The sequence below is a fragment of the Epargyreus clarus genome, unplaced genomic scaffold (genome assembly GCF_041222505.1).
Source record: "Epargyreus clarus isolate Ecla_fem2 unplaced genomic scaffold, WU_Ecla_fem_2.2 ptg000023l, whole genome shotgun sequence".
NCBI lineage: Eukaryota > Metazoa > Arthropoda > Insecta > Lepidoptera > Hesperiidae > Epargyreus > Epargyreus clarus.
This window is the reverse complement of record NW_027332230.1, coordinates 7,859,010-7,872,473: the sequence shown is the minus strand read 5'-3', so window position 1 is coordinate 7,872,473 and position 13,464 is coordinate 7,859,010. Positions and strand designations below refer to the sequence as shown.

The 13,464-nt window shown below is 32.9% G+C and overlaps 1 protein-coding gene across 4 annotated transcripts in view; it reads right to left on the bottom strand.

Annotated features, from left to right (window-relative positions):
* The window catches only part of Pvr (PDGF- and VEGF-receptor related), a 28,845-nt gene extending 16,720 nt beyond the window's left edge, over nucleotides 1-12,125 (bottom strand). The window contains exons 1-6 of one of the 4 annotated variants that reach the window (XM_073086157.1): nucleotides 11,564-12,125; nucleotides 4,516-4,863; nucleotides 4,295-4,407; nucleotides 3,690-3,834; nucleotides 1,524-1,666; nucleotides 760-916 (exon numbers count right to left, since the gene is read on the bottom strand). In XM_073086157.1, coding sequence (XP_072942258.1) covers nucleotides 760-916; nucleotides 1,524-1,666; nucleotides 3,690-3,834; nucleotides 4,295-4,407; nucleotides 4,516-4,863; nucleotides 11,564-11,657 — 1,000 coding nt within the window. In that variant the 5' untranslated portion in view covers nucleotides 11,658-12,125. Of the gene's footprint in view, nucleotides 1-759; nucleotides 917-1,523; nucleotides 1,667-3,257; nucleotides 3,382-3,689; nucleotides 3,835-4,294; nucleotides 4,408-4,515; nucleotides 4,864-11,563 lie in introns of those variants that run through there. The other 3 variants (XM_073086158.1, XM_073086159.1, XM_073086160.1) reach the window with 3 other exon arrangements.
* Between the last annotated feature and the right edge of the window lie 1,339 nt (nucleotides 12,126-13,464).

Sequence of the window (13,464 nt, the reverse complement as noted above, 5' to 3'; positions counted from 1 at the left end):
CCGCAAATGGCTTATTATAGTAAGTTCTTTTTTTGAATTCTTGACAAATAAAAACATTTTTCGAGAAAATTTACGAATAAATAACTAATACTGCGTAATTTTCATGATAATTAAATAATTTCAAATATTTTAGGGACATTTTAGCACGGAGACGTGGCAAATTTTTTTTACGCAACTGTTTCAATTCTCAAAACTGGGTACATTTTCTTGTTAGGAGTGAGTAATCTTTACTAATCTATGCTTCCAGCAAACAAAATTATTTATAGTCTTTTCTTAAATTATGTAATAACTTAACAACAATAAGAGCTTTTGCACTTAGCACACGTTGCATTACAAGTTTTATCAATATACAGTGTACATTACTTTGTTTAAGTTTATTGTACACAATTTCTGCCTAATACCAACGCGTAACATTGTTGTTATTAGGTAGAAATAAGTATGGCCGTGGTACGGTCAGAGTTAAGTACGAAGGGTAACCAACTTTATTAATAACGAGCTTTTGCCCACGGCTTCGCTCGCGTTACGAAGTAATATTATTAACTAAGAAGATTTATACAAACTTTCATCCCCTTTTTATCCCCTTGGGGGTAGAATTGATCAAAATCCTTTCTTAGCGGATGCCTACGTCATAACATCTACTTGCATGCCAAATTTCAGCCCGATCCGTCCAGTGGTTTGGGCTGTGCGTTGACAGATCACTATGTCAGTCAGTCTTTGAGTTATATATATTTAAATAACTTTCATATTACATGAACTTACGTGCAAATATCTTTTGTATTACTGAGCTCTGCTCGTCTAGTCCAATCCTTGAAATACAAGTGTAATTTCCAGCATCTTCCCGCGTTGCATTTACTATTGTAATTGTAGAGTACAAAATGTCTGTCACTTTCTGTTCATTGGTTTCGATGATAACTTCCTTGAATAGTTAAATAGAATATTTATATTACTACTTTAAACTCATGAAACTAAGTACATGCACATATACACAATAACAGTATGCAGGACTTGTTCTTTCACATACTTTGACAACTATGATAGCCTAGTAGTTTGAAATTCGGCCTCTCAATCTGGGGGTCTGAGATTTCTGTTTATTATGTGATATTCGAATTTAATTATCACTTACTTTAACGATGAAGGAAACATATTGAAGTAAACTACATATTTGAGAATTCTTAAAAATAAACTTCTAAAAATTACACCAAGTCTACAGGAGAGAGTAGTAAAAACACAATATGTTTTGACAACATTCTGTGATAAATGAAATGATAATTTTATTTTAAAAGACTAAATAATGACACATATACTAATTTCTTATATACTTCTACTATTTAAGTACTGTATACAAAGTACTGTTAATAATAAATATCAAAGAAACTTTAACACTTCACATTGTTGTTGTTATGAGGCAAAAAGAGAGAGAAAGATAAGAGTAGCAGTGGTTCCTCCGGAGTCGGTCCACGGAGAGTACCTTCAAATATGTACACAGTAGTAGGTACACACAAGTAAACAACACAATTTATTACCTTTGAATAATTGTGTGGTGACTTCCATTTCAACATACTTGCGATTTGCTGGTATTTAACCGTGCAGTTAAGTGTGAATGTTTCACCCTCAAGAAAATATTTTTCGCCAATTATTTTTGGCAGCGATGGAACTGTGCCACTATCTAAAATAATAATAAGTATTATAATTTTTAAAATAAATAATTATGAAACATTCATATTGTATTATCTTAAACATTATTTAATACACTTCTATTGTAATTTAACATCTATATCGTCCATTATCAATGCTGTTAAAATTTTAATTATATCTAAAAGTTAATTTAATGAGATGACTAGTTTTTAAATTTAATTATTTATTTATGCTTAATTAAGATACTACATATAAACACTCGTCGCAAGTCCAATGACTTTTTTATTAATTCTCCTATGATATATAAAATAAAATTAATTCTAAAACTTACAGGCCATTTACCTCTTTATATTCTTAAAAAAATAAAAATGTTATTACCCTTAATAAGTGCACCTTATTTTTTTTAACTATCTGTTTAAATATTAACAGAACAAAACAAAATTATTTATGCACTATGTGTATTGAAAAATAAATTATACTTTTTACGTTTCGAACAGATAAATATTTATTTTGTATATACATACTTCAGTATGTTTAATGTATTTTAAATTTTAGTATACAATTACAGCATTATTTCCATATGCATTTATTACTAGCAACACTCAAGAATTGTTTTTTTATAAAATTTTACTTTAGTAACAGAAAATTTAAAAATGACCAAATTACAAAGAACATGGTATTTTAATTTATATAGGAAAATGCGTAGTATTCAACAGTACTTATACATTTAGAATGTATACATGTTACACATACATATATTCCATAGCTAGACCACATTCAATTCCCCACAAGTCCCCACCCTGTAGGACTACAACCAGATATAACATTAAATTAATGACATACACAAACAAATGTTATCGGTTAAATGTTAATAAATTAGTACATTTCCATACAGTGAACAGAAAAGATAAAAGAGAAGCAGAACACACCAAAACCAAGATAGTAAAACGTTACAAGCAAAGCCATAAAACAAAACATAAACGATTAATGTGCAAAAGTAAGCAGCGCCGGCCCTAACCCTTGATTAAGGTAGAGCGGAATTTCCTTTCAACGCCCTTTGATCGAAATTTTCACTTTACGTAAAGTTCTTTGGCTTAATATTAAATAAATAATAGCCATTTTTAAAAAATCAATTAATACTATTAGTATCAAGATTCAAGACTAATTGAATTTTAATAGCTTTGAATAGACATCGGAACTAAATTTCCTAGATCTTATATCCCAGACAGAAGTAGGACATTTTTTGTGAAACATAATATACGGCGGGCCAGTCCGGCCATGTGTCACCGCGCTTCGTATAATTACATACAGGTAAATATGTAAATCAATTAATTTTCTCTAATAAATGCTGAACATATTGATCTGATATTCGTTTCCTTTAAGAAACCATAATTTCATGGGTATTTCCTGTACAAAATATGTTAAGTATTCTAATCTGTCAAACTTCCCGTGACGGGATTTTGCCGATAAATACGCTCTCATTTGGCGTTTTATTTCTGACATCTGACACCTAGAGCGCCCGGCTACTCTCGCTCTACCCCAGGGCCGACGCTGGCTTCATGAAACTATCACACCACGCTACCTCGTTATGTGACATCAAGATTTCAGTACTATCTACTTACAGTTACAACGTATTGATTTCGTAGTATTTTTGGTTCCGCGTAGTCCTATGCAATCGTAAGAACTCGCTTTCACTAAAAATCCAATCTTTGGAGAGTACGTAAAATATTCGGCTGGTTTGCTACTCTGCGACCATTATCGTATGACGAAATAAATATGTGGTTAGTATGTGTCTTCTGTACCCTCAAGACGTGCTTTTCAATTTAAAAACATTTTCTAATAACGTAATATTTAATCTTATTATCTTTATTTTCACTTAAATTGATAAGCACATCAAACTACACTTACAGCAAATAGTATACTATTTTATTATGATTTAATACTCTGGTTGATTTGTTCTTTTTAACTTAATTATTACGGTATTGTTCATTTGCAATGAGTGCAGTGGGTACACATATATAAGAATTAGATTCACACAGCGATTAATCACCTACGTTTATTTACAAGAACATCTTTCGTGTCCACAAGGTTTCGCCTCACAAAGCTACAAACGAAAAACGGAATATCAGGGAGCACATCGCTATCCAAGATGAACCCTATTTTAGGGTCATATCGTTCATATCCACTGTCTGCAAATTCCTGAACATTAAGAACACTATTATGATTTCAGTTGAAGCAATCAAAAACCTGATAATTCATGCCTTAGTGTAGACTTTGCAGCATTAAGCATTAGTTTTCTATGTCCGAATGGGCCAACTCTAATACTATGTCTTTAAGTTTTAGTTTCAAAGTAGTATAGACATTAAGGCTAATATTGAATTTATATATGAACGGTCCATTTATTTTTAATTACAGTAAAGTGATTAACGTTGTCCCATCCGGCCAGTACGTTATTATCAGAGCCGATATTACAAATCATGCACGAACTAAAAGCAAATTTTGCGTCAACGCTTTTTCTTATCGTGTAATCATATTATGAACAACTAGCAATGTATTATATTAAACCCTTTAAATGTCGAATTAATACTTGTTTTAACTTATCAGGTAACACAAAAGAAACATGTTAACGTCAAATTTACAATAACATCTGTATACATACCGACGTCAGATTAACTTTAATGTCCGGTGTCGTAGGTCTACACCCGATTACGACCTTCGACCCGCTTCTTGCTATTACAACCTCCCTCATTGGGGCAAACAAGCTATCCGTCCCTATAATTTGTAAAACATTGGAATTTAACGGAAGGTTGACTTAAACATTCAAATTATTAGTACCAATAGATTTTAACGATTCATATTTTATTATTATTTTGATCTCACCGTTAACATAGACATAAATGTACGAAGCTTGTTCAGTATTGCTCAGTTCCTCTGTGACATTTTTCAGAGTATCTTTTGTAACAATGGAGTCATCGAAGCAACCGTAATAACCAACAGCGAAGCGATCGACATTATACAAATGAAGAGCTTGGCTGTATTTGTAATTCGGATCAATCTCGTTTCTTACACTAGTATTAAAATCTGATCCGTGTTTTTCCTCGTGTATTTCTTGTTGTTTAAATGTGATTGGTGTGTTGCTTTTGCATATAAGAGTATAATTTTGGCCATTTTGTAATATTATTTCACTTTTATTCGGAATGATAATCGGACCATCCCGTCGCAGATCATCTGGAAATGACAAATGGATCGTTTTATATAACTTTTAAAGGGTTTATGAATCGAATTGATAAATATGTACATTTAATGTGTACGTATTCGTAATACGATTTTAATACAGCTGTTATAATTTATAAAGAAGTCGGTATAATTTATTTATTGAACCGTCTATTATGAACACTTTGCAACCACACCTATTTTTCTAGGTAAATTATAATATCATCTAATAGAAAAGCCCATCGCTAATTTATCATTATGCGGTTACGTGGAGAAAGTAGTTAATCTTCTTCCTAAACAAACAAGAAAGATCTTGTCATGAGGTTATTTATTGCGATATGCTAAAAAGGCAAACCCATTATACGCAATTACTATTACGAGGAAGAGTAACAAGAATGGAAACAACCAGCTTATTATGCTAATGGTAGTCGAAACATGAGATAAGGTATCCCCAAACTAGGGGTGCATCCGGTACCAATAGCGATACTACCGGTACCAATAGATCGGCGATATCGTTGGTTTTCCGATATTGGAAAAAACCGATCGGTTTAAACTATTCATATTAAAATCCGCGCTTAAATCAAACAGTATAAACGCTCTACGTACTACGATACCGTGCTTATGTATGTTAAAATTATATTGTTAAATTACTATTTTTAAAACACAATTGATATATTTTTTAATTTCATTAACTAACTTTATTCTGTCTATACTCTTATATTAAACAATCTGAGTAATATATCTAATCTATTCTGCAAATATCCGACTCAGTGCTTTCGAATACCTCAATATCTATCTTAGTGCTCTTTACTTTAATACTTTTAAAGCCTGCAATGTCCATATTGGTATCGATATTTACGACACTTTTTAAATAAATATCAATATCGTATCGGCAGAAATGCGTATCGATGTTTCCTACCACAGACCTATCGAAATACACTATTAATTAGACCTGTTCGTCCGAGGCGTGACAAAGGCGCGGCCGACATTCGGGATAATTATTTCTAACAGTACCATGCTGTCCTATCTAATGTTTACCAAAAACAATTGATATCGGGGTACAAAGGGCGATCAATTAAATGATTAAGACCCCGCGGTTCACCTTATTAAATTAATGGTCATTACATTAAGTGCTGATACTTCTTGCTACTTAATAGAATTATTTAATACGTTGGCATGTATTTTTCTGCCAAATATCAGGTTTATTTAAAAAAAAACTCAATAATTTATTCTACCTTGTTCACTACTTCCTTCCAACGTTTCACAAGATTTTCAATACCTCTTTGGTATTGAAAAATGTTAAATCACTCTCAATCGGTCTCGACTCGAAAAAATCGTTAACTAAATTGTCAATTATTTACAGAATTTAAAGAAACTTTGTGCATGACTCTTTGACACATAATTTTAATAATCTAAAAATTAAAATTTAATTAGCTCTTATATACAAAAAATCCGGGAGAACAAAATGCGAAAAGTTGCCACTTGGCAGTTACCAACACATTTTATCCACCACATTTTGATAAATCTCTAAATCATGATATTGTATACATACGAGTGATATAAAAATACGTAACTTATGTTTTATTCCCCTTTTGCGTTAAGGCTAGAAATCAACTTAAAAATCATATTGAAAGTCCCTTAAAACACCTTTTTTAAAGTTAACAAAATTGTCTACTTTTTTCGCTCACGAAAACCGAAAGTGCTTCTTACCACTATTTGATTAAACTTTAACTATTACATATTTTACAGTTAGAGTAAAAATAACTTATGTATATCCGCATAAGTTATTTTTACTATTATAATACACATGTAAAAACAGAAACTGATACAAATATCACTATTATTACAAGAATGCAAAGATTCATTGTTGACGGTGTAAAATAACAATATTCTGTTATGCCGGTCAACCGGATACCCCTGTTAAGATAACAGCATCCTGCTGCTAAAATTATTGTTGAATGAGATACTTCCTTCAAAGTCGTTGAAACTGGTAAAACCACCAATGTTCCCAGACCAAACATGAATTTACGTAACAAGTAAAAATACTAAAATGTAGATAACTAACATGTAGTATCTCCTAGTACGCTCTATCTAGAGATTAGTCAAAGTGCACACTTGCACAGCCTACTGGCTGCAACACATTGGGAGTGTATTAATGTATGTAAAAAATCATAATGATATATTAGTTAAAATAATAACATATATAACTTTAATACTAGAAATAGTAATAAAGTGGCTGTACTTAATTTTAATTAATTAGACTTTGACCATTTTTTTCATGGGGGATTGTATTCGCTATTACAATACATACCAGACTATATAACGGATTTCCCATAAAAAAATCACCAAGTCGTTAAACGAACGCTGTGTAAAACAAGTTATTATTAAATTTTCAAATTAGGTCCAGCCCCGCATGCTCCATTGTTAGTCAATAAATACGTATAGCTACACATAGTTTAAATACAATGTACGAGTTTTAAAAAAATACAAAAAAAAACAAAATAATAAGTTATTTCTAAGAACAAGTAACTTTAATTCAAACATTGCTATAGAGGCCTTTAGTCAAACATTATAACCTACTCTAAGATAAATTTTCTTCTTACTTATACCTATTGAATGAATAATAATAGCTCAGGTGACAATTTTATGATACGGCTAAAAGTGACTAAGCTCCGTCATCAATATGACATTATGGCAAAAATAGTCATCTATTAACTTCATTATTATCTGGCAACTTATCGTGTAATATAAATAGAAATGTCGATACGACCGATACGTTTTTTGCAGATCTTATCTACTGATTATTATGTAAGCACTTCCTCACGAATATAAATAAAACAAAGATATTGTAAAAAAAGATAAAGATAAGGATGTGGCAGTACAAAATTAATTCAAACAATTTACATAGTCATGGAAGACAACTTTAAACAAAGGATGTATTTTCGAGCGTCTTCCGATTTTGATATTGAATAATTCTATTTTTGGCTCGACTTGGCGGAGGCACTGCCGTGCCTCCAGATTGTATTTTTTTTAGATTTTGAAAGCGCCCGTGTCGATATTCATATTAAGAAATAAAATTTGTTAAGACTTTTGGGAGCGTCTGCAGTGAAATGCTTTCCTTGAAATATCTGAGTAAGAAGGATCCAAATTGGACCAAAGGAGACAAAAGACACTAATGAACTAACTGGATTTAATAAATCAAATCATGCACTTATCTGTGCGTCATTGCTAGGAGAATAAGAAGAAAAAATATCACTAGTTTGACGGAAAACATAGTGGGGACAAATACACGCTTAAGTTCCTTTAAAAAGTTCTTAAAGGTGTATGAAGATATAATGTATCACTTCGCCAGAGTAACTCCGGAATAAATCCCTCACACTCTGAAAGGAGACCCATGCCTAGCAGTGGGAAAATAATGGGTAGATTCTGATCAAAATTAAATGAATCTATATATAAAATTTCAATTTAAGTATTTCTTAATTCTCTTTTTCTGTACTGAACAAAATGTTATGACCTTGGCGCGGTCACCGTGAGTCTGCTACAAGGTAACAAAAACATTCGCAGATTCGCAGCATCATACTGAATGGGTTGTAAGTTATTTACGACGTGCCTATCGAATAACGTTTAGCAGACGCTAACAATGGCTTTAATATCTCCGGTGTACTGGTTAAAACCATACGTAAGATTACGTAAGTTCGTTCTGATAACCAATTTGTACTAAAGTTTTGCAGATTGATCAGTAAAATTTCCGCCAAAATTAAAAAAAAAAATCTCCGCCTCTCCGGCTTGAAGCAGATTGAATTCTGCTCTACATCTTCCCCTATGTGTATTGGGCAAGATATGTGACATGAATAGTTCATTTTTTTTTTAATTTGGTTTATCATTATTATTATCAAACAGCATTTATTTGTTCAAAGCAATGCTCTAAAGAATCGTAAATAGGTCAAGTGTCACAAAAAAATTGCCTAAGTATTAGCGAGATATAAATTTTATGTTTGATATTTTTTGCGCTGAAACTTAAATTCAATTACAAGGATATTGAATAGTCTTGATATTTTTAAATTACTTATTATTAAATAAATCCAGTTTGTAATGAAATACCAATATTTGGGGTAACTGTAAGAAGTGTACAAGATAGTCAACAGTACTACTTCATATAATTTACACTTGTTGAATCTGAAACATCGACTACCAAGATCGTTTAATATTCACCTTGGTGTTATACCTACACATACTGAAAATATTAATCTCTCTATTATCCGCGAAACTCCGAACAATAAGTAATGAGACGTGAACATGTAGAAGCTACTAATGATTGCTTGTCGTAGTAAAACACAAATGTTCATATTATGATATAGGGACTGTGACTCAGTACCTATAATCTCGTGAAATACTGTATTGAAGCGGAACTAAGATGACTCACAGATACGCCATCCGGACAAGGGAAGCTGTTCGCTGCAGACAAACTGTGTTTTTCTTTTATTACTAGCCGGTGAAAGTGACTCACGATATTTTTTGGAAAACCTATAAGTTTTACTTACTAACTTATTTCACTGATCTAAGCATACAAATAACTTCGACGTATTTGGTTAACTCAACGTGGATATTTTGATTCAAATTCAGGTCTAATTTGCATTTATTATATGCATATGCATTTTTTTTATAATATAGAAGTAGCAGACGAGCATGCAGTCCACCTGATGGTAAGTGGCTACTGCCACCCATAGACATCTGTAATCAACCCCAGATAAGATTAGATATTCCTACCTGAGGTCAGCCACAATTGCACCGCTACCCCTGAGGACTAAGCTGGAACGCCTCGGAAAAGTATGTCTCCTTAAAACTTCAAAACGGAACACAGCAGCGCCTAACTCTGCTATTATTAGGTAGGTGTGGCGCTGGTGCCGCCGGAGTGGAACCACAAAGGGTTCTACCACCTTCAAATTACCTTAAATGCCTTATTACTTATTTACCACCTTAAATGCATATTACTTATTTTGACAGTTTTATTTATAATTGGTTAATCAAATATTCTATTGTATTATATGACCGTTACAACCCTAGTTACATTATTCAAAATCCTTCCTGTCAGTTTTGATAGATGGCACCTACAAGGTGTTTGGTTCTCAAATTAATCGTTACCCTGTCTTGTTTAAGGGCAAGTAAGTAGGGATCAAATATCCAATTCCTTAACATACCTTATTTCCTATTACTTATACGTTCGTTTTTATGCTAACCACCTATTCCACACTTTATTTTAGTAGTTTTAGTGTTTATGGAGAGGAGTTTTCCATTTTTCATCTTATCTTATCTTTCCATTTTGATGTATCCATCAACCAATATTGATAAGAGAAAAACTGAATATGTGATTGAATTTGTGATTAACCAACTTTTCTGACGCGTTAACTTGTATAAACATTTGGTAAATTGATGCATGAATACACGAAAAAACTGGTGGTATTACGCTGATTTCTGTGACCAGCCACATAGAATAGGATCTATCAGAAGCCGGTTTCAGATACGTAACAATCCAAAAAAAGTAAGACGGTCACCTGGTATATAAGTCAGCTAGTATTTTACGCCCTTCCACCGATACGTAGAACTAAGTGTGGTAATGGTATAGTCCGCGTAAAACTGCAAGTCCGCTCTGAATATATAAATGAATTGCGTCGCCAAAGAAAATTGTATGACTACACCTGCTCGCAACAACTTCAGAGCTAGCAGTTTGGCGATAACTATACCTCTACTTCTATTTTACATCTGTTTTATTCTAAAGTCATAGGTGTTATTATTAATGCATCCGGGACAAGACAAATTGTAATTTCTCTAATAGCAAAGGCAGCCCACGCGGAGTTGTAACAGCATCTTAATATGACAACGAAACCGTCTTATTATTCAATTCATCGCCATTCCTAGCCGTCTGAATAAGCAAATAACTGTACGTAAATGGGTGTCTTTCGTAATAACGAATAATATATGTAACTAAGTAAGTAACAGCAGTTTGTAGGTCTCAAATGTCTCAATACGTTCATTATAAAAAGTAAAGCCAAGTTTTTAACCAAAGATTTTCATGGACGTTATAACCCCGGCATTATTTGCGTTAATTGGTCTATTATTCCAATTATTACCACAGCAGTGCAAATGTTAGCACAATATACGATTCTTTTACACAGCACACATACTCACAAAGCTCCCCACATGACATTCCCATAGCTTCCCTCTGATGCTAAAGCTGTGCCCCTAAAATTACATACCATTAATTTCGTTAACCATACGCAATATTAAAGCATTCTTGTTTTAGTTAATAATACGAATGTGTACGTATAACATTATAAAAAATAAATTCATTGTAATACGCGCAGAAAACTATAATTTATGTTCCTTTAGTATTTTCAGAGCTTCTTGTCATTCATTAGTTATTGTCATTATACGTAATTAGATCATTGAATATTAATAAAGCTGGGCCATGTTAAAATTATAGGTATAAGGGAGGTAACAGGAAAAGTGTGCAATTTCCAGAGACGGCCGTATATACCAAAAGTCTATTTTAAAACTCACAAAGTAGAAAGCGGCAGATTGTTAATTACTGAAAACTGAACAAGGTGCAACAAGACTTAATGAATTAAGTAATATGCATCGTTTCAAATAAAGTTAAGAAGTTTGATGTTTATGTGTATTAAACAGGTTAATATTTGAGAGCAAACATTATTCAAACCTGGCTTCAGTGCATTATATCCCTGTATAGCCGAACACGTTACTGTAATCCCAATGATAATAGATAGTAAACGATGATTCCAACCGCGAATCATTGTGCTATACTAATCTAATTTTACTTTAGATTAGCAATATCTAGTCTCGTCTCCATACATAACATGTTATGCCCCTTTTCTTCCAGACGAGTTTTTAATAGGCGTGATGCTTTTAAAACGCCGCACTGATTTAACGATGCTCAAAAGCAAACATTCCAGTCTCATTCACAGAACAAGTAAACACTTTAAACTCGGAAACACTGAGTCATTTCGAGTTAAACCATATGCGTTGCAATCGTAAACAGAAATACTTAATGTGAACAAAATTATTATATTATCATAACAACACCGGACCGGCCAATCGTTGGTAATTTACGCGCGTTTTACGAACACATGCAAGACGTAACGTAAGGACTATAAGTGGACCACTGTAAAAGTTTACTAGAATTGCCGTTCGTCACGTGATAAGCGAGCAGAGCGATACGCGACCGACTCGCGACGTCAACTCCGACGGAATGTCGCACGTACGCGGTACGCGAGTCCGCGGGGCAACCGTCACGGCGCGCCCGCCTGCGACCTCGCCGTTCGAACAAGATAAAACCATATGAGCCCCATGTAACGAAATGAGACAAACTATAAACGTGCTATCGGTACAGAACTCTACTTTAAAATCAAAGCCTGCTGTTTTCATCTTTATTTACCAACAAAAATAAATAACTTTTAATTAAAATGAATGTTAACACACATTCAAAATCAATTATTTAACATATGCATATTTATGCGTATAATCAGGAGTACGTATTTCACCTGGTCGTTTTTAATTTATGTAAAGCGCCTACTATTAAGTTGTAGACATCCACTACTAGGTATATACCATTCAAACCATTAAGATAAATATACTTACCATAAATCATTGAAACTACCCCATAAATCCACAAAAGAAACATATCCCATAAATCGTATCTTCGCTCAGATAGAGCACCCCTTATAGCAATAAACCGTTACCCTAAACATATAATAAACTTCTCTTTGAACACCACTGTCTTGTAGTTAGATTAATTGATTTATATCACAATGATCCAGGTTTTCTGGATGCTGGATGGACATCTTACTCCTCAGGAGTGGAAACGCATCTAGGATCGGCTTCAAACAGGAACCCCTTACCAATTTTGAACCGGTTACAAATGTCCTTATACAATTGTTGTATAAGACCACTTACCATCAGGTATGCAGACCGCATACTCGCTAAAAAAACAAATTCGAATACAAGACAAAAAAAAAGACTAAAACATTAATAAACATTTCGACCGTCGTGTTTTATGTTTTGCTGATTAAACTGCTTATGAATTTTACATTTATACCATACCTACATAAACAAAGAAATTGTCGTAAGCGATTTTATGTAAATGTCGTCATAAATTCGTAACACTCAATATAATTTGAATTTACTCTAGAAGGGCAACGCTATCGTAAACTTCCACCCCGTTCTGTACACCCTGTTCGCTCACGCTTAATGTGTACGTAATGTTATAAAGTATTTTTACAAGGCCGAAATGACTGAGGTGAAATGTGTTAATATTTTCAAGCTTCTATTTAGCTTACAACCTTTTACTTACTACCACTTTTAGCTTACTACCAATGAAACATAATCAAATACATACTTATATATTTTCTTTATTACTGTAGTGTATAATAAAGTTACTTACTGAATATAACAGTTACTGACTGAATATAACAATAAAACTTGTTCTTTTATTTAAAAAAAAACAGCCGACTCTAAGTAAAAATGATTACTAATTTGTAGTTAACTGAAAAGATTTTCTTTAATCTCGCTCTATCAACTTCAATCACGTTTCCTACAATAACA